The sequence below is a fragment of the Tinamus guttatus genome, unplaced genomic scaffold, assembly GCF_059628265.1.
Source record: "Tinamus guttatus ecotype Peru unplaced genomic scaffold, ASM5962826v1 Tinamus_guttatus_pri_ptg000523l, whole genome shotgun sequence".
Classification (NCBI taxonomy): domain Eukaryota; kingdom Metazoa; phylum Chordata; class Aves; order Tinamiformes; family Tinamidae; genus Tinamus; species Tinamus guttatus.
Window position 1 is genome coordinate 70,863 of NW_028289057.1, and position 19,080 is coordinate 89,942.

Consider the following 19,080-nt stretch of genomic DNA (forward strand, 5'->3'; position numbering starts at 1 on the left):
CCCGATTCGCTCCCTTCCGCCGCCCGTTCGGCTCTTTCCTCCCGCGATTCAGCCCCTTCCGCCGCCCGCTCGGCCCCTTCCGCCCGGGATTCGGCTCTTTCCGCCCGCGATTCGGCCCCTTCCGCCCGGGATTCGGCTCTTTCCGCCCGCGATTCGGCCCCTTCCGCCGCGCGTTCGGGCGCCCCCGGCAGCGCCTCGAGCAGCCTCGCGGCGGCCCCGGAAGCGGCTCCGGTCATGGCGGCGCGGGGGAGCAAACGGGGCCTCCCGGTCCCACGGGTTTATTGGAGGCTCCGAGCGGCTCCGGCGGCGCTAACGGGGCTCCTCGGCCTCCGCGCCGCCGCTTCCCGTGCCGTTGCCGTTGCCGGTGCCCGGGCAGGACGGGGGGCGGCGCGGGGCGGCCAGCAGCCGCCATTGGAAGACGCTCGTGTCCTTCCCGCCCAGCGACACGAGCAGGGCGTCGTCGTGGCTGAACCGCACGCTGGTCACGTGGCTGCCGTGCCCGCCGTACACGTGACTCGGCGCCTGGGGGGGGCCCGGTGACGTCACGGGAGGCGCGGTGACGTCACGGCGTCGCCGCCGCCCCCCGGCGCCGTCAGCAGCGACGCAAATGGTGTCGCCATGGCGACGGTGTCACCAACAGGCGTGGCAGCGTCGCCATGGCGACGGTGTCACCAACACCCGTGGGGGTGTCACCAACGGCAACACAAACTGTGTCACCCTGGCGACGGTGTCACCAACATCGATGGCGGTGTCGCCATGGCGACGGTGTCAGCAACACCCGTGGGGGTGTCACCAACGGCAACACAGAGTCACCCAGTGCCAACAGCAGCACCCTGACACTGTCCCTCCCGGGTCCCCATGTCCCCCTGTGTCCCCCATGTCCCCTGTGTCCCCGTTGTCACCTTGGGGCGCGCGCAGGGGTAGTGGAACAGATGCACCCTGTGTCCCCCATGTCCCTGTCCCCCCATGTTCCCCCGTGTCCCCTGTGTCCCCCATGTCCGTCCCCGTGTCCCCGTTGTCACCTTGGGGCGTGTGCAGGGGTAGCGGAACAGATGGACCCTGTGTCCCCTGTGTCCCCGTGTCCCCCGCGTCCCCCCATGGCCCCCATGTCCCCCCGTGTCCCCGTGTCCCCGTTGTCACCTTGGGGCGCGCGCAGGGGTAGCGGAACAGATGGACCTTGCAGAAGTCGTCGGCCACGGCCACCAGGCGCCCGTCGTGCGAGCGGCAGAGCGAGTTGATGTCGGTGCCATCGGAGCCGTCCGGCCACACGCCTGCGGGGACACGGGGGACATGGAGGGGACATGAGGGGACACGGGGGGGACACAAGGGGACATGGAGGGGACACGGGGTGACACGGAGGGGACACCGAGGGGACACGGGGTGACACGGAGGGGACACGGGTGACACGGAGGGGACACGCGTGTCTCACCCATGACGTGGAAACCCAGCACACACGTGTGCCTGGAGGGGACACGGGGGACACAGAGGGGACACGGGGGACACGGAGGGGACACGGGTGACACCGAGGGGACACGGGGGACACGCGTGTCTCACCCATGACGTGGAAGCCCAGCACACACACGTGTACGTGGAGGGGACACGGGTGACACGGAGGGGACATGGGGGACACGGAGGGGACATGCATGTCTCACCCATGAGGTGGAAGCCCAGCACACACGTGTACATGGAGGGGACACGGGGGACACGGAGGGGACACGGGTGACATGGAGGGGACACGGGTGTCTCACCCATGACGTGGAAGCCCAGCACACACGTGGACGTGGAGGGGACACGGGGTGACACCGAGGGGACACGGGGGACACCGAGGGGACACGTGTGTCTCACCCATGACGTGGAAGCCCAGCACACACACGTGTACGTGGGGGGGACACGGGGGACACGGGGGACACGGAGGGGACACGCGTGTCTCACCCATGACGTGGAAGCCCAGCACACACATGTACTTGCAGGAGACACGGAGGGGACACGGGTGACACCGAGGGGACACGGGGGACACGGAGGGGACACGCGTGTCTCACCCATGACGTGGAAGCCCAGCACACACATGTACTTGCAGGAGACACGGAGGGGACACGGGTGACACCGAGGGGACACGGGGGACACGGAGGGGACACGCGTGTCTCACCCATGACGTGGAAGCCCAGCACACACGTGTACGTCGCCCACGTCGCGGTCCCGGCTCTCGTAGCGGTTCCGCAGCAGTTTGCAGCCCCCCACGACGTCCCCTGCGGGGACGGGGACAGGGATGGGGACAGGGAAAGGGACAGGGATAGGGACAGGGACGGGGATGGGGACAGGGAAAGGGATGGGGACAGGGATAAGGATGAGGACGGGGAAAGGGATAGGGACAAGGACAGGGACAGGGACCAGGACCAGGACAGGGATAGGGATGGGGACAGGGAGAAGGATGGGGACGGGGAAAGGGATAGGGACAGGGATGGGGATGGGGACAGGGACCAGGACGGGGAGAGGGATAGAGATGGGGACAGGGATAAGGACAGGGATAGGAACAGGGACAGGGATGGGGACAGAGACAGGAATGGGGACAGGGATAGGGACAGGGACGGGGACGGGGATGAGGACAGGGATAGAGATGGGGACAGGCACGGGGAAAGGGATGGGGACAGGGAAAGGGACAGGGACAGGGATAGGGACAGGCATAGTAACGGCAACAGGGACAGGGATGGGGACAGGGATAGGAATGGGGACAGGGATAGGGACAGAGATGGGGGACAGGGATGGGGACAGAGACAGGGATGGGGACAGGGATAAGGGAGCTGGAGCTGCAGGTGTCCCCAGTGGAGCAGCACATTCCCACCTGGAGCACCGTGTTCCCATCCGGAGTGCCCTGATCCTGCCCAGAGTGGCGCAATCCCACCCGGAATGCCGCGTTCCCACCCCGAGCGCCTTGATCCTGCCTGGAGCGCAGCGTTCCCGCCTGGAGCAGCTCAATCCCGCCCGGAACACCGCGATCCCACCCGGAACACCGCGTTCCCACCCGGAATGCCGCATTCCCGGCCGCTCACAGTAGAGGATCTCGTAGTCGCCAGAGTTGGACATGATGAAGCGACTGTCCCGGGACCAATCCAGGTGGGTGATGAAGCTGGAATGGCCCTGGAGCGGAGCCGGCCCTCAGCGCCCGGCCGGAGCCAACCGGACCCAACCGGAGCCAGCTGGATCCGGCCGGAGCGAGTCGGATCCGACTGGATATAGCCAGAGCGAGCTGGAGCAAGGAGGGAGCTGGATCCAGGCGGAGAGAGCTAGAGCGAGCGGATCCAACCGGAGCAAGATCCAGATGGATAGAGCTGGAATGAGCTGGAGCAAGCCGGAGTGAGCTGGATCCGGATGGAGAGAGCCGGATCCAGCTGGATATAGCTGGAATGAGCTGGATCCGGATGGAGAGAGCTAGAGCGAGCGGATCCAACCGGAGCAAGGCAGATCCAGATGGATAGAGCTGGAATGAGCTGGATCCAGATGGAGAGAGCTAGAGCAAGCGGATCCAACCGGAGCAAGGCAGATCCAGATGGATAGAGCTGGAATGAGCTGGATCCAGATGGAGAGAGCTAGAGCAAGTGGATCCAACTGGAGCAAGGCAGATCCAGATGGATAGAGCTGGAATGAGCTGGAGCAAGCCGGATCCAGCTGGAGCAAGCTGGAGTGAGCTGGATCCGGATGGAGAGAAGCGGATCCAGCTGGATATAGCTGGAATGAGCTGGATCCAGATGGAGAGAGCTAGAGCGAGCGGATCCAACCGGAGCAAGGCAGATCCAGATGGATATAGCCAGAATGAGCCGGATCCGACTGGATCCAGATGGAGAGAGCCAGATTGAGCCAGAGAGAGCCGGATCCAGCCGGAGCGAGCCGGAGCGCTGGAGAGAATCCAAGGAGCAGAGAGAGCCGGAGCAAGAGGGAGCGGGAACATCCCGGAGAGCCGGAGCGAGGGGGGACGTCGGAGCAAGCGGAGCGGCCGGAGGGAACTGCAAGGACAGAGCGAGGGGGGATCGGAATGAGCGGGAGCGTCGGGAAAAGCGGGAGCACCGGAGCGAGAAGGGACATTGGAGAGAGTGGGAACATTGGAGCGAGTGGGAACACGGGAGTCGTGGGGGCACTGGGAATATCGGAGCAGCGGGAACACCAGAGCACTGGGAGCTCCGGAGCTGCAGGAGCACTGGAACAAGCGGGAATGCTGGATCCATAGGAGCACCGGAGCAGTGGGAGCACCGGAGCAGCAGGAGCTCTGGAGCAGCAGGAATGTGGGAGCACTGGGAACACCGGAGCAGCGGGAACATCGGAGCAGCAGGAGCTCCGGAGCAGTGGGAATGCAGGAGCCGCGGGAACATGGAATGAGTGGGGACATCAGGGCAGCAGGAGCACCGGGAGCTCCAGAGCTGCAGGAGCACCAGAGCAACGGGAACACCGGGAATACTGGGAATGCTGGGAATACCGGGAATGCCGGCTCCGCTCACCGCGCAGCGCCCAAAGCGGCTGTAGCGGCGCCCGCCCTCGGCCGCGCTGTAGATGTAGATGAAGTTGTCATGGGATCCCAGCGCCAGGAAGTCGCCGTCTGCGTGGGAATGGCCGGGAATGCCGGGAATGCCGGGAAACGGGGCCGGGAAGGCCGCCCGCGCGGATGCGGGACCCACCGGGCGAGTAGCGCACCACGGAGAGCTGCTCATTCCCATCGGATCCGGCCGCCAGCACCTGCTGGGAATCCGCGTCCAGCACCAGCCACCTGCGGATGAGCCGGGAGCCGCTCCGGAATGCCGCTCCGGAATGACACTCCGGAAGGCTGCTCCGGAACGATGCTCCGGAATGACACTCCGGAACGACGCTCTGGAAAAATGCTCCAGAACGCTGCTCCTGAATGCCACTCTGGAACAATGCTCCGGAACGATGCTCCGGAATGCCATTCCGGAACGATGCTCTGAAAAAGGGCTCCAGAACACCGCTCCAGAATGCCACTCTGGAATGCCGTTCCGGAATGATGCTCTGGAACAATGCTCCAGAATGCCATTCTGGAACATCGCTCTGGAATGCAGCTCTGGAACATCGCTCCGGAATGCTGCTCCGGAACAATGCCCCAGAATGCCACTCCAGAATGCCGCTCCGGAACGCGGCTCCAGCAGGATTTACCTTCCTGTCTGCAGCCCCACGGCCACCGCGTGTCCACCGGGATGGAAGTCGGCACAGAGGCCGATGTCCTGCGGGAAGAGGAGGCCGTTGGCGCCGGGGATCCCGCGGAGGCTCCGGCTCCCATTCCCATTCCCATTCCCGATTCCGGCACCTCCAGCGGGAGGCTCCAGGCCAGCGCGTGCTCCTGGCTGTCCCACACGCAGAGCTGCCGGTCGTGGCCGCACGTCAGGAATCGGCTCCGGGACGGATGCGTCGCCAGGCCCCAGAGCTCGTCCGTGTGGCCCTGCGGAGCCGGGATGCTCCGTGTGGGAGCGAGGTCTGGAGCCGGGATGCTCCGTGTGGGAGCAGTGCCCGGAGCTGGGATGCTCCATGCGGGAGCAGCACCCAGAGCCGGGATGCTCCATGCGGGAGCAAGACCTGGATCTGGGATGCTCCATACGGGAGCAAGGCCCTGGGCCTGGGATACTCCATGCGGGAGCAGTGCCCGGAGCCAGGATGCTCCATGCAGGAGCGAGACCTGGATCCGGGATGCTCCATGCGGGAGCAGTGCCCAGAGCCAGGATGCTCCATGTGGGAGCAAGGCCTGGATTTGGGATGCTCCATAGAGGAGCAAGGCCTGGATCTGGGATGCTCCATGTGGGAGTAGCGCCTGGATCTGGGATGCTCCATGCGGGAGCGAGGCCCTGGATCCGGGATGCTCTTCCTGGAATCTACAGCCCGGATCTGGGCTGCTTCGCATGGGAATGACACCCCCAATCCCTGGATTCCCCTGAGGGGCTGGTGCCCTGGGCGCAATCCCAGGATCCCTGATTGCAGCCGCTCCGGCCGGGAATGATGCCGCACATCCCTGGATCTGGGGCTGCTCCAGATGGGAATGCTGCCACCGGCTCCGTGCCGGAACGCCGCTCCCACCCCTCACCCCGGCCCGCTCCGTGCCGCTCCACACCCGGAATCCGCCGGCCCTCCCAGCCCATTCCCCAGCTCCGGGAGCACATCCCGGATCCCGGGCGGAACCTGCAGGATGGGGGTGAATCCGTCCCGGAGGCTCCCGCGGAGCAGCGCGTTCCGGGTGGTTCCCACGAGCAGCTCCTCCCCGGAGCCCTCCGCGATGGTCCGGACAGCGCCCAGGCGCTCCGGGATCTGCGGGCGCCATTCCCAGGGCCATTCCCTGGGCCATTCCCACCTCCCAACACCATTCCCGGCACCATTTCCTCCTGCCGGTACCATTCCTGGCGCTGTTCCCGCCTCCTGGCACTGTTCCCATCTCCCGACATCATTCCCGGCTCCCAGTGTCATTCCCAGTGCCATTCCCATCTCCTGGCACCGTTCCCACCTCCCACTGCCATTCCCAGCGCCATTCCCAGCTCCGGATACCATCCCCACCTCCTGGTGCCATTCCCAGCTCCCAACACCATTCCCAGCCCCATTCCCATCTCCCAGCACCATTCCCAGCACCATTCCCAGCTCCCAGAATCATTCCTGCCTCCTGGTGCCATTCCTGGTCCCTGGCACCATTCCCAGCTCCCAACACCATTCCCGGTCCCATTCCCATCTCCCAGCGCCATTCCCACCATTTCTGGCGCCATTCCCACCATTCCCAGCCCCATTCTTATCTCCCAGCGCCATTCCCAGCACCATTCCCAGCTCCCAGAACCATTCCCACCTCCTGGTGCCATTCCTGGTCCCTGGCACCATTCCCAGCTCCCAACACCATTCCCAGCCCCATTCCCATCTCCCAGCGCCATTCCCAGCACCATTCCCAGCTCCCAACACCATTCCCACCATTTCTGGTGCCATTCCCACCATTTCCAGTGTCCGGTGCCATTCCCAACACCATTCCCAGCTCCCAGAACCATTCCCACCTCCTGGTGCCATTCCTGGTCCCTGGCACTATTCCCAGCTCCCAACACCATTCCCAGCCCCATTCCCATCTCCCAGCGCCATTCCTAACACCATTCCCAGCTCCCAGAACCATTCCTACCTCCTGGTGCCATTCCTGGTCCCTGGCACTATTCCCAGCTCCCAACACCATTCCCGGCCCCATTCCCATCTCCCAGTGCCATTCCCAGCACCATTCCCAGCTCCCAGAGCCATTCCCACCCTTTCCAGCGCCATTCCCACCATTCCCGGCGCCATCCCCACCATACCCAGCGCCATTCCCAACCTCGGCCTCTTCCAGCAGCTCCATCCCGGCGCTCCAGAGCCGGATGTGCCGGTCCTTCCCGCCGCCGCTGAGGACGGAGCCGTCGCGGCGGCGCCGCAGGGCGAAGACGCTGCCCTCGTGGGCCCGGGTCTGCCGGGTGATCCGGAACGTCTCTGCGCCCGGAATTCCGCCCGGAATCAGCACCCGGAATTCCCGATGGCCGGAATTCCCGCCTGGAATTCCCGCCTCCCCCCACCACCAGCTCCAGCTCTGACATCAGCGCCTGGAATTCCTGCTGCCTGCTCCTCACTGCCAAACTCTGGCTCTGGAATTCCTGCTAGCTGGAATTCCCACCTGGAATCAGTGCCCAGAATTCCCAATGCCCGGAATTCCTGCCTGGAATTCCCACCCCCCACCACCGGCTCCAGCTCCGACATCAGCGCCTGGAATTCCTGCTGCCTGCTCCTTCCTGCCAAACTCCGGCTCCGGAATCAGTGCCCGGAATTCCTGCTAGCTGGAATTCCCACCTGGAATCAGTGCCCGGAATTCCTGCCACCCCCTCCAGCTCCAGAATCAGTGCCCAGAATTCCTGCTAGCTGGAATTCCCACCTGGAATCAGTGCCCAGAATTCCTGCCACCCCCTCCAGCTCCAGAATCAGCGCCCAGAATTCCTGCCTGGAATTCCCGCCCCGGCACCTCTGGCGCCTCCGGCGCGGCTCCAGGTCAGGATGTTGCCCTCGGAGTCTCCGGTGAGGACGGCTCCGGCCGCGTCGAATTCCAGGCACTGGATGAACTTCGGCTTCTTGTACTTCTGGAGCGGGAGCGGGAGCTGCCGACGGCCCCGATCCCGACCCCGATCCCGCTTCCCAGTCTCCATCCCATCCCAGCCTCCATCCCATCCCGGCCTCCATCCCATCCCGGTCTCCATCCCATTCCACTTCTCATCCCGTCTCCCATCTCAGCTCCTATTCCAGCTCCCATTCTATTTCCCATCCTGGCTCCCATCCCAGACCGCCTCCCATTCCAGCTCCTGTTCCAGCTCCCATTCCACTTTCTGGCTTCCATCCCATCCCAGACCCCCATCCCGCTTCCCAGCCTCCATCCCATCCCGGCCTCCATCCTGTCCCACTTCTCATCCCGTCTCCCATCCCAGCTCCTATTCCAGCTCCCATCCCTGTCCCCATTCCCATCCCAGCTCCCATCCCCATCCCCATCCCAGCTCCCATCCCTGTCCCTGTTCCCATCCCCATCCCAGCTCCCATCCCTGTCCCCATTCCAGCTCCCATCCCTGTCCCCATTCCCATTCCCATCCCAGCTCCCATCCCCGTTCCCATTCCCATCCCCATCCCAGCTGCTATCCCAGCTCCCATTCCCATCCCCATCCCAGCTCCCATCCTTGTTCTCATTCCCATCCCCATCCCAGCTTCCATCCCCATCCCAGCTTCCATCCCAGCTCCCATCCTTGTCCCTATTCCCTATTCCCATCCCCGTCCCATCCCAGGTCCCAACCCAGCTCCCATCCCAGCTCCCAACCCAGCTCCCATTCCTGTCTCCATTCCCATCCCCATCCCAGCTCCCATCCCAGCTCCCATCCCCATCCCAGCTCCCATCCCAGCTCCCATCCCTGTCCCCATCCCGGTGGCTCCCACCCGCATCCCGCTCCTATCCCGCCGGCTCCGGCTCCGGCTCTCACCCCGAAGATTCCCTGTTTCTTGGTGAGCGCCGTCCCGCTCCAGGTCCAGAAGTAAACGTGGGATTTGCCGCCGGTGACGATGCTCCCGTTGTCCTGGGGGTGGAACTCCACCGTCAGCACCGACTCGTTCGTGCTCTGCGGGGACGGACACGAGTGACACCGGGGCCGGGAAAGGGCCCAGGCGTCCGGGAAGGGGTCCCGGTGTCCGGGAAAGGGCCCAGGTGTCCAGAAAGGGGTCCAGGTGTCCGGGAAAGGGCCCAGGTGTCTGGGAAAGGACTCGGGTGTCCCGGAAAGGGGCCCAGGTGTCTGGGAAAGGGCCCAGGTGTCCGGGAAAGGGCCCCAGTGCCCGGGAAAGGACCCAGGTGTCCGGGAAAGGACCCAGGTGTTCTGGAAGGGGCCCCGGCCATCCAGGAAAGGGCCCAGGTGTCCGGGAAAGGACCCAGGTGTCCGGGAAAGGACCCAGGTGTCCAGGAAAGGACCCAGGTGTCTGGGAAGGGGCCCCAGTGCCCGGGAAAGGACCCAGGTGTCCGAGAAAGGACCCAGGTGTTCTGGAAGGGGTCCCGGCTGTCCGGGAAAGGACCCAGGTGTCCAGGGAAGGGCCCAGGTGTCCAGAAAGGGGCCCTGGTGTCCGGGAAAGGACCCAGGTGTCTGGGAAACGGCCCAGGCGTCCGAGAAAGGGCCGAGGTGTCCGGGAAAGGGTCTCGGCATCCGGGAAAGGGCCCAGGCGTCCGGGAAGGACCCCGGCATCCGGGAAAGGACCCAGGTGTCTGGGAAAGGGCCCCAGCATCCAGGAAGGGGCCCCGGCATCTGGGAAAGGACCCAGGTGTCCGGGAAGGGGCCCCGGCATCCGGGAAAGGGCCCAGGTGTCCGGGAAAGGGCCCCAGTGTCCGGGAAGGGGCCCCGGCGTCCGGGCGCACCTTGACCTCGGCCTGCTTGGTGCCGCGGGCGCAGTCCCACACGGACATCATGTGCTCGTTGGAGTCGTCCACGACGCACAGGAAGGCGCCCTGGTCCTGGGGACGGCCCGTGAGCGCGGGGACACGGCGGGGACACGGCGGGGACACGGCGGGGGGGACACGAGGGGGGACACGACGGGGGACACGACGGGGGGGGACATGGAGGGGACACAGGGGAACATGGGGGAAAATGGGGGACACGCAGGAGGATACAGGGGGACACGGCGGGGACATGAAGAGACATAAGGGGGACATGGTGGGGACACGGGGGGGGATGTGGTGGGGACACGGCGGGGACACGGGCGGGACATGGCGGGGACACACAGGGGGGACATGGTGGGGACACGTGGGGGGATACGGGGGGATACAAAGGGACATGGGGGACACGGAGGGGACACGTGAGAGGATACAGGGGGACATGGGAGACATGCAAGGGGATACAGGGGGACATGGGGGAAAATGGGGGACATGGGGGACATGGAGGGGACATGCAGGGGGATACATGGGGACATGGGGGACATGGGGGGACATGGAGGGGACACACAAGGGGATACAGGGGGACATGAGGGAAAACGGGGGATACAGGGGGACATGGGGGACACTCAGGGGACACACGAGGGGACATGGGGGAAAATGGGAGATACAGGGGGACATGGGGGGCATGGAGGGGACACATGAGGGGATACAGGGGGACATGGGGGACATGGGGGATGTGGGGGACATAGGGGACACAGGGGACATGGGAGGACATGCAGGGGACACACGGAGGGACATGGGAGGATATGGGGACACATAGGGGACATGGAGGGACACATGGGGGACACAGGGGACACAGAGGGAACACGCGGGGGATATGGGGGATACGGAGGGACATGGAGGGACATGGAAGGACACAGGGGACACAGGGACACGAAGGGGACACGGGGGACATGGAGGGAACACAGGGGATGCGAAGGGGACATAAGGGACGCGGAGGGGACACAGGGGGACACGGAGGGGACACGGAGGACACAGGGGACGGGAAGGGGACACGGGGGACACGAAGGGGACATAAGGGACGCGGAGGGGACACAGGGGGACACGGAGGGGACACGGAGGACACAGGGGACGGGAAGGGGACACAGGGGGACACGAAGGGGACATGGAGGGGACACAGGGGACATGGGACACTCACGGCCATGGAGAAGGCCAGCGCGCCGACCCCGCGCTCGAAGCTGCCCTGCCCGATCTGCAGCAGCAGCTGCAGCGACGTCGAGTCCCAGACGAGCACTAGCGGCTGCAGCGTCTGCAGGGGGACACGGGGACATGGGGACATGGAGGGGGGACGGGGGGGGTGGGCTGGGACCCCCTGTGTCCCCACCCCGGGCCAGGAGCGGCCACAAATGCCACCAATGCAGCGTGTGACAGCCGGGCATCCTGTATCCCATTCTGCATCCTGCTATGCATCCCGCTGTGCATCCCGCTGTGCATCCCAGTGCATCCCGCATCCCATTCTACATCCTGCTGTGCATCCCACTGTGCACCCCACATCCCACCGTGCATCCCACAGTGCATCCTGCATCCCACTGGGCATCCCACTGTGCATCCCACATCTTGCCACGCATCCTGCTGTGCATCCCATTGTGCATCCTGCATCCCACAGTGTATCCTGTATCCCACTGTTCATCCCATTGCACATTCCACAGTCCCACTGTGCATCCCGCTGTGCATCCCACATCCCGCTGAGCATCCCACAGTGCATCCTGCATCCCACTCTGCATCCCACATTCCCCTGTGCATCCCACATCCTCCTATGCATCCCGCCGTGCATCCCACTGTCCATCCTGCATCCCGCAGTGCATCCTGCTGTGCATCCTGCAATCCCACCCTGCATGCCGCAGTGCATCCCACATCCTGCTGCGCATCCCACATCCTGCCATGCATCCCGCATCCCACCAGGCATCCCATTGTGCATCCCGCATCCCCCTGTGCATCCCGCTGTGCATCCCGCATCCCACTGGGCATCTCATTGTGCATCGCATTGTGCATCCCGCATCCCACTGTGCATCCCGCTGTGCACCCTCCATCCCGCCACGCATCCTGCATCCCCCTGGGCATCCCATTGTGCATACCACCACGCATCCCGCATCCCGCATCCCGCTGTGCATCCCACCATGCATCCTGCATCCCACCAGGCATCCCATTGTGCATCCTGCATCCCGCTGTGCATCCCATTGTGCATCCCACCACACATCCCACATCCCACTGGGCATCCCACTGTGCATCCCACCATGCATCCTGCCGTGCATCCCGCCGCACATCCCGCATCCCACTGGGCATCCCACTGTGCATCCCGCCACGCATCCTGCATCCCACTGGGCATCCCATTGTGCATCCCGCCGTGCATCCCGCCACGCATCCCGCATCCCGCCACGCATCCCACATCCCGCTGTGCATCCCGCCGTGCATCCCACATCCCATGGTGCATCCCGCCATGCATCCCACATCCCATGGTGCATCCCGCATCCCATCAGGCATCCCATTGTGCATCCCGCATCCCCCTGTGCATCCCACTGTGCATCCCGTCGTGCATCCTGCCGTGCATCCCGCATCCCACTGGGCATCCCATTGTGCATCCCACCATGCATCCCGCATCCCCCTGTGCATCCCATTGTGCATCCCGCCGTGCATCCCGCATCCCCCTGTGCATCCCATTGTGCATCCCACCACGCATCCCGCATCCCGCATCCCACTGGGCATCCCATTGTGCATCCCATTGTGCATCCCGCCGCGCATCCCACATCCCGCTGTGCATCCCGCCGTGCATCCCACATCCCATGGGGCATCCCGCATCCCATCAGGCATCCCATTGTGCATCCCGCATCCCCCTGTGCATCCCACTGTGCATCCCGCCGTGCATCCTGCATCCTGCCGTGCATCCCGCATCCCACTGGGCATCCCATTGTGCATCCCACCATGCATCCCGCATCCCCCTGTGCATCCCATTGTGCATCCCGCCGTGCATCCCGCATCCCCCTGTGCATCCCATTGTGCATCCCACCATGCATCCCGCATCCCATTGTGCATCCCACCAAGCATCCCGCATCCCCCTGTGCATCCCATTGTGCATCCGACCACGCATCCCGCATCCCACTGGGCATCCCATTGTGCATCCCGCCGTGCATCCCGCCGCACATCCCACATCCCACTGTGCATCCCGCCGCGCATCCCGCATCCCGCCGCGCATCCCGCTACCTTCCCATCCTTGTCCACGCCGGCCGCCTGCCCGCTGGCCACGCGCACCCTGTCGGGATGCACCGAGAGGCTGCGGGGACCGCGCGTGTCCCCCCATGTCCCCCCGTGTCCCCCCATGTCCCCATGTCCCCCCGCGCTCACCATCGCACGCACTCCGTGTGCCGCAGGAAGTGGCGCTGGCGCCCGGCGGCCGCGTGGAAGAGGACGACGACGCAGGCGATGAAGTAGACGAGCTCGCCCGACGCCAGCACGAACAGGTTGGAGCGGCTGTCGCGGCCCCGGTAGCCGTAGCTGCGGTGCCGTCAAGGAGGGGACACGTGGGGACACGCAGGGACATGTGGGGACACGTAGGGACGCGTGGGGACGTGTGGGGATGCGTAGGGATGAGTGGGAATGAGTGGGGACACGCAAGGATGAGTGGGGATGGCTCTACCATGGGCATGTTTCAACCCAACCTCAAACTTGGAGGCATCTTGGCCATAGGGACATCTTGGTCATGTTGATGTCTTGGTCATGGGGACATCTTGGCCATAGGGACAGCTTGATCATGTTGACGTCCTGGCCATCTGGACGTCTTGGTCATGGGGACATCTTGGCCATAGGGACATCTTGGTCATGTTGATGTCTTGGCCATGGGGACATGTTGGCCATGTGGGTGTCTTGGCCATGGGGGCATGTTGGCCATGGGGACGTCTTGGTCATGTTGACGTGTTGGCCATGGGGGCGTCTTGGCCATGGGGACATCTCATTCATGAAGACATGTTGGCCATGGGGCATCTGGGCCACGCGGCCATTCCGTTTTGGGGCTGTTCGTGCCCGCTTGAGGCCGTTTGGCCCCGTTTTGGGGCCCTTTGGCCCCGTTTTGGGTTGTTTGGCCCCATTTTGGGGCCATTTGTGCCTGTTTGAGGCCATTTGGCTTCATTTTGGGGCCGTTTGGCCCCATTTTGGGCCATTTTGCCCCATTTTGGGGCCATTTTACCCCATTTTGGGGCCGTTTGGTCTCATTTCGGGGCCGTTTGGACCCATTTCGAGGCTGTTTGGCCCTGTTTCGAAATCGTTTGGCCCCATTTCTGGTCATTTGGCCCCGTTTTGGGGCCGTTTGGTGCCATTTTGGGGCCGTTTGGCCCTGTTTGGCCTCATTTTGAGGCCGTTTGGACCCATTTTGGGGCCATTTGGACCCATTTTGGGTCATCTGGCCCCGTTTGGGGCCCGTTTGGGCCCGTTTTGGGGCCGTTTGGTGCCGTTTTGGGGCCGTTTCGCCCTGTTTGGCCTCATTTTGGGGTCGTTTGGCCCCATTTCGGGGTCTTTTGGCCCCGTTTCGGCCCGTTTGGCCCCGTTTCGGCCCGTTTCGGCGCCGTTTGCACAGGATACACCCAGTCGAGCTGCAGGCGCCGCGCGGGCAGCTCCGCGCGCAGCTCCTCGTAGTTGCAGACGCCCGACGGGATGTACATGGTGATGGGGCGGCCGCGCAGGAACATGCGCACGGAGGCGCCTTCTGCGGGCGGCGCCACCGGGACTCGTGTCCCCATGCGTCCCCTCCTGTCCCCTCCTGTCCCCACGCGTCCCCACGTGTCCCCATGCGTCCCCTCACGTCCCCATGTCCCCACGCGTCCCCACGCATCCCCTCGCATCGCCCCATGTCCCCACGCGTCCCCACGTGTCCCTACGCGTCCCCACACGTCCCCTCGCATCGCCCCATGTCCCCACGCGTCCCCTCACGTCCCTACGCGTCCCCGTGTCCCCACGTGTCCCCACGCGTCCCCATGTCCCCACGCGTCCCCTCGCATCGCCCCATGTCCCCACGTGTCCCCTCATGTCCCCTCACGTCCCCACGTGTCCCCCTCCTGTCCCCACGCGTCCCTACGTGTCCCCTCGCGTCCCCTCGCGTCCCCTCACGTCCCGTGTCCCCTCGTGTCCCCACACGTCCCCATGTGTCCCCATGTGTCCCCTCGCGTCCCCATGTCCTCTCGCATCCCCACGTGTCCCCTCGTGTCCCCACATGTCCCCTCGTGTCCCCTTGCTTCCCCACATGTCCCCACGTGTCCCCTCGCGTCCCCATGTCCCCACGTGTCCCCTTGTGTCCCCTCATGTCTCCATGTCCCCTCGCGTCCCCACACGTCCCCACGTGTCCCCTCGCATCCCCTCGTGTCCCCCCGTGTCCCCTCGCTTCCCCATGTGTCCCCTCATGTCCCCTGTCCTCTCATATCCTCCGTCCCCACGTGTCCCCTGGCATCCCCCACGTGTCCCCACGTGTCCCCACATGTCCCCACGTGTCCCCTTATATCCCCTGTCCCCTCGTGTCCCCACGTGTCCCCCCATGTACCCCTATGTCCCTGCTGTCCGTGTCCCCGCGTGTCCCTGCTGTCCCTTGTGTCCCCACTTGTCCCCCATGTCCCCCGTGTCCCTCACGTCCCCACGTATCCCCCGTGTCCCCTCATGTCCCTGCTGTCCATGTCCCCGCGTGTCCCCATGTGTCCCCTGCGTCTCTGTTGTCCCCCATGTCCCCGCGTGTCCCCCATGTCCCCGCGTATCCCCCATGTCCCCTCATGTCTCCCTGTGTCCCGGCTGTCCCCCATGTCCCCACGTATCCCCCGTGTCCCCCCGTGTCCCCCATGTCCCCCTGTGTCCCCCGTGTCCCCACTCACCCAGGTTGTAGGCCGCGCGACGCGGCCCCGATGGCCCCGGGCTGGCACAGGGGTCCCGCAGGCGGCTGTGAGGGGACAAACGGGGGGAATCAGGGACGGACGGGGGGACACGGGGACAAACAGGGGACACAGGGACGTGGGGACAAACAGGGGACGTGGGGACACGGGGATATGGGAATGTGGGGATATGGGGACATGGGGACACGGGGGGACATGGGGGACATTGTCACCTGTCGCCCCCTGCTGGCAGCAGCAGGTTGGTGGCCGACGTGGGGCCACAGGGGAACATGGGGACGCAGGGACATGGGGACGCAGGGACATGGGGACATGGGGACATGGGGACATTGTCACCTGTCCCCCCCCGGCTGGCAGCAGCAGGTTGGTGGCCGACGTGGGGACATGGGGACACAGGGACATGCAGACAAACGGGACATGGGGGGATGCAGGGACACGGGGACAAAGAGGAGACACGGGGACATGGGGACACAGGGACAAACAGGGGACGTGGGGACAGGGGGACAAACAGCGGACATGGGGACGCAGGGACATGGGGACGCAGGGACATGGGGACATTGTCACCTGTCCCCCCCCGCTGGCAGCAGCAGGTTGGTGGCCGACACAGGGACACGAGGACATGGGGACACGGGGACGCAGGGACATGGGGACACGGGGACATTGTCACCTGTCCCCCCCCGCCGGTAGCAGCAGGTTGGTGGCCGACGCGGGGACACAGGGACACGGACGGGGACGCAGGGACATGGGGACACGGGGACGTGGGGACACGGGGGGACATGGGGACATTGTCACCTGTCGCCCCCTGCTGGCAGCAGCAGGTTGGTGGCAGACGTGGGGACATGGAGACACGGGGACATGGGGACACAGGGGGACATGGGGACATGGGGACACGGGGGGACACAGGGGGACACGGGGGGACACGGGGACATTGTCACCTGTCCCCCCCCGCCGACAGCAGCAGGTTGGTGGCCGACATGGGGACGTGGGGACACCGGGACGTGGGGACACAGGGGGACGTGGGGACATTGTCACCTGTCCCCCCCTGCTGGCAGCAGCAGGTTGGTGGCCGACATGGGGACATGGGGACACAGGGACGCAGGGACATGGGGACACAGGGGGACATGGGGACATTGTCACCTGTCCCCCCCCCGCCGGCAGCAGCAGGTTGGTGGCCGACATGGGGACATAGGGACGCAGGGACATGGGGACACAGGGGGACATGGGGACATTGTCACCTGTCCCCCCCCCGCCGGCAGCAGCAGGTTGGTGGCTGACATGGGGACATGGGGACACAGGGACGTGGGGACACAGGGACATGGGGACACAGGGACACGGGGGGACACGGGGACACGGGGGGACACGGGGACACGGGGACATTGTCACCTGTCCCCCCCCGCCGGCAGCAGCAGGTTGGTGGCCGACGTGGGGACATGGGGACACAGGGACATGGGGACACAGGGGGACACGGGGACACGGGGACACACGGGGACACACGGGGACACACGGGGACATTGTCACCTGTCCCCCCCCCCCGCCGGCAGCAGCAGGTTGGTGGCCGACGTGGGGACATGGGGACACGGGGACATGGGGACACGGGGGGACATGGGGACACAGGGACGCAGGGACATGGGGACACGGGGACATTGTCACCTGTCCCCCCCCCGCCGGCAGCAGCAGGTTGGTGGCCGACATGGGGACATGGGGACACAGGGGGACACGGGGACACGGGGACACAGGGACGCAGGGACATGGGGACATGGGGACACGGGGGGACACGGGGACATTGTCACCTGTCCCCTCCTGCTGGCAGCAGCAGGTTGGTGGCCGACATGGGGACATGGGGACACAGGGACGCAGGGACATGGGGACAGGGGGACATGGGGACATTGTCACCTGTCCCCTCCCGCCGGCAGCAGCAGGTTGGTGGCCGACGTGGGGACATGGGGACACAGGGACGCAGGGACATGGGGACACAGGGGGACGTGGGGACATTGTCACCTGTCCCCCCCTGCTGGCAGCAGCAGGTTGGTGGCCGACATGGGGACATAGGGACACAGGGACGCAGGGACATGGGGGGACACAGGGGGACACGGGGGGACATGGGGACATTGTCACCTGTCCCCTCCCGCCGGCAGCAGCAGGTTGGTGGCCGACATGGGGACATAGGGACACAGGGACGCAGGGACATGGGGGGACACAGGGGGACACGGGGGGACATGGGGACATTGTCACCTGTCCCCCCCTGCTGGCAGCAGCAGGTTGGTGGCCGACGTGGGGACATGGAGACACGGGGACATGGGGACACAGGGACGCAGGGACATGGGGACACGGGGACATTGTCACCTGTCCCCCCCCGCCGGCAGCAGCAGGTTGGTGGCCGACGCCGCCTTCTTGCGCAGCCGCTGCCGCGCGGCCGCCGGCCTCTCCCAGGAGCTGTTACTGCGGAGCCTGGATGGGGACAGGGATGGGGACAAGGACAGGGACAGGGGACAGGGATGAGGGACGAGGACAAGGGACGAGGGAAGGGGAATCAGGGACAAGGGATGAGGGACAGGGACAAGGGATGAGGGACAAGGGATGGGGACAAGGGACAAGGGATGAGGGACAGGGACAAGGGATGAGGGACAGGGATGGGGACAAGGGATGGGGACAAGGGACAAGGGATGGGGACAAGGGACAAGGGATGAGGGACAGGGATGGGGACAAGGGAGAAGGGATGAGGGACGGGGACAAGGGATGGGGACAAGGGAGAAGGGATGAGGGACAAGGGACAGGGATGAGGGACAAGGGATAGGGATGAGGGACAGGGATGAGGGAAGAAGAACCAGGGACAAGGGATGAGGGACAGGGACAGGGATGAGGGACAAGGACAAGGGATGAGGGACGAGGAATGAGGGACAGGGACAAGGGATGAGGGAGAAGGGATGAGGGACAAGGGACAGGGATGGGGACAGGGATGAGGGACAGGGACGGGGACAAGGGAGAAGGGATGAGGGACAAGGGACAGGGACAAGGGAGGAGGGACGGGGATGGGGACAAGGGACGAGGGATGAGGAAAATGAATGGTGACAAGGGACAGGGATGGGGACAAGGGACAGGGAACCAGGGATGAGGAAAAGGAATGGGGACAAGGGACGGGGATGGGGACAAGGGACAGGGATTAGGGATGAGGATGGGGACAGGGACACACAGGGCGCAGGGAGGGGACACGGATGGGGACGGTGCCACCACCAGCATCCC

The 19,080-nt window shown here is 65.1% G+C and overlaps 1 protein-coding gene across 1 annotated transcript; it reads right to left on the reverse strand.

Annotated features, from left to right (window-relative positions):
* Nucleotides 1–309: 309 nt before the first annotated feature.
* On the reverse strand, nucleotides 310–15,841 carry LOC148592791 (echinoderm microtubule-associated protein-like 3). Its single transcript, XM_088533808.1, is given in 19 exon segments — nucleotides 310–522; nucleotides 1,141–1,271; nucleotides 2,147–2,186; nucleotides 2,188–2,246; nucleotides 3,048–3,135; nucleotides 4,488–4,585; nucleotides 4,665–4,753; nucleotides 5,155–5,222; nucleotides 5,306–5,437; nucleotides 6,169–6,294; nucleotides 7,319–7,470; nucleotides 7,973–8,108; nucleotides 8,991–9,125; nucleotides 9,908–10,003; nucleotides 11,121–11,231; nucleotides 13,181–13,250; nucleotides 13,322–13,471; nucleotides 14,552–14,675; nucleotides 15,826–15,841. Coding segments are annotated over 18 exon segments (2,001 nt in total). The 5' UTR covers nucleotides 14,659–14,675; nucleotides 15,826–15,841.
* Nucleotides 15,842–19,080: the final 3,239 nt, after the last annotated feature.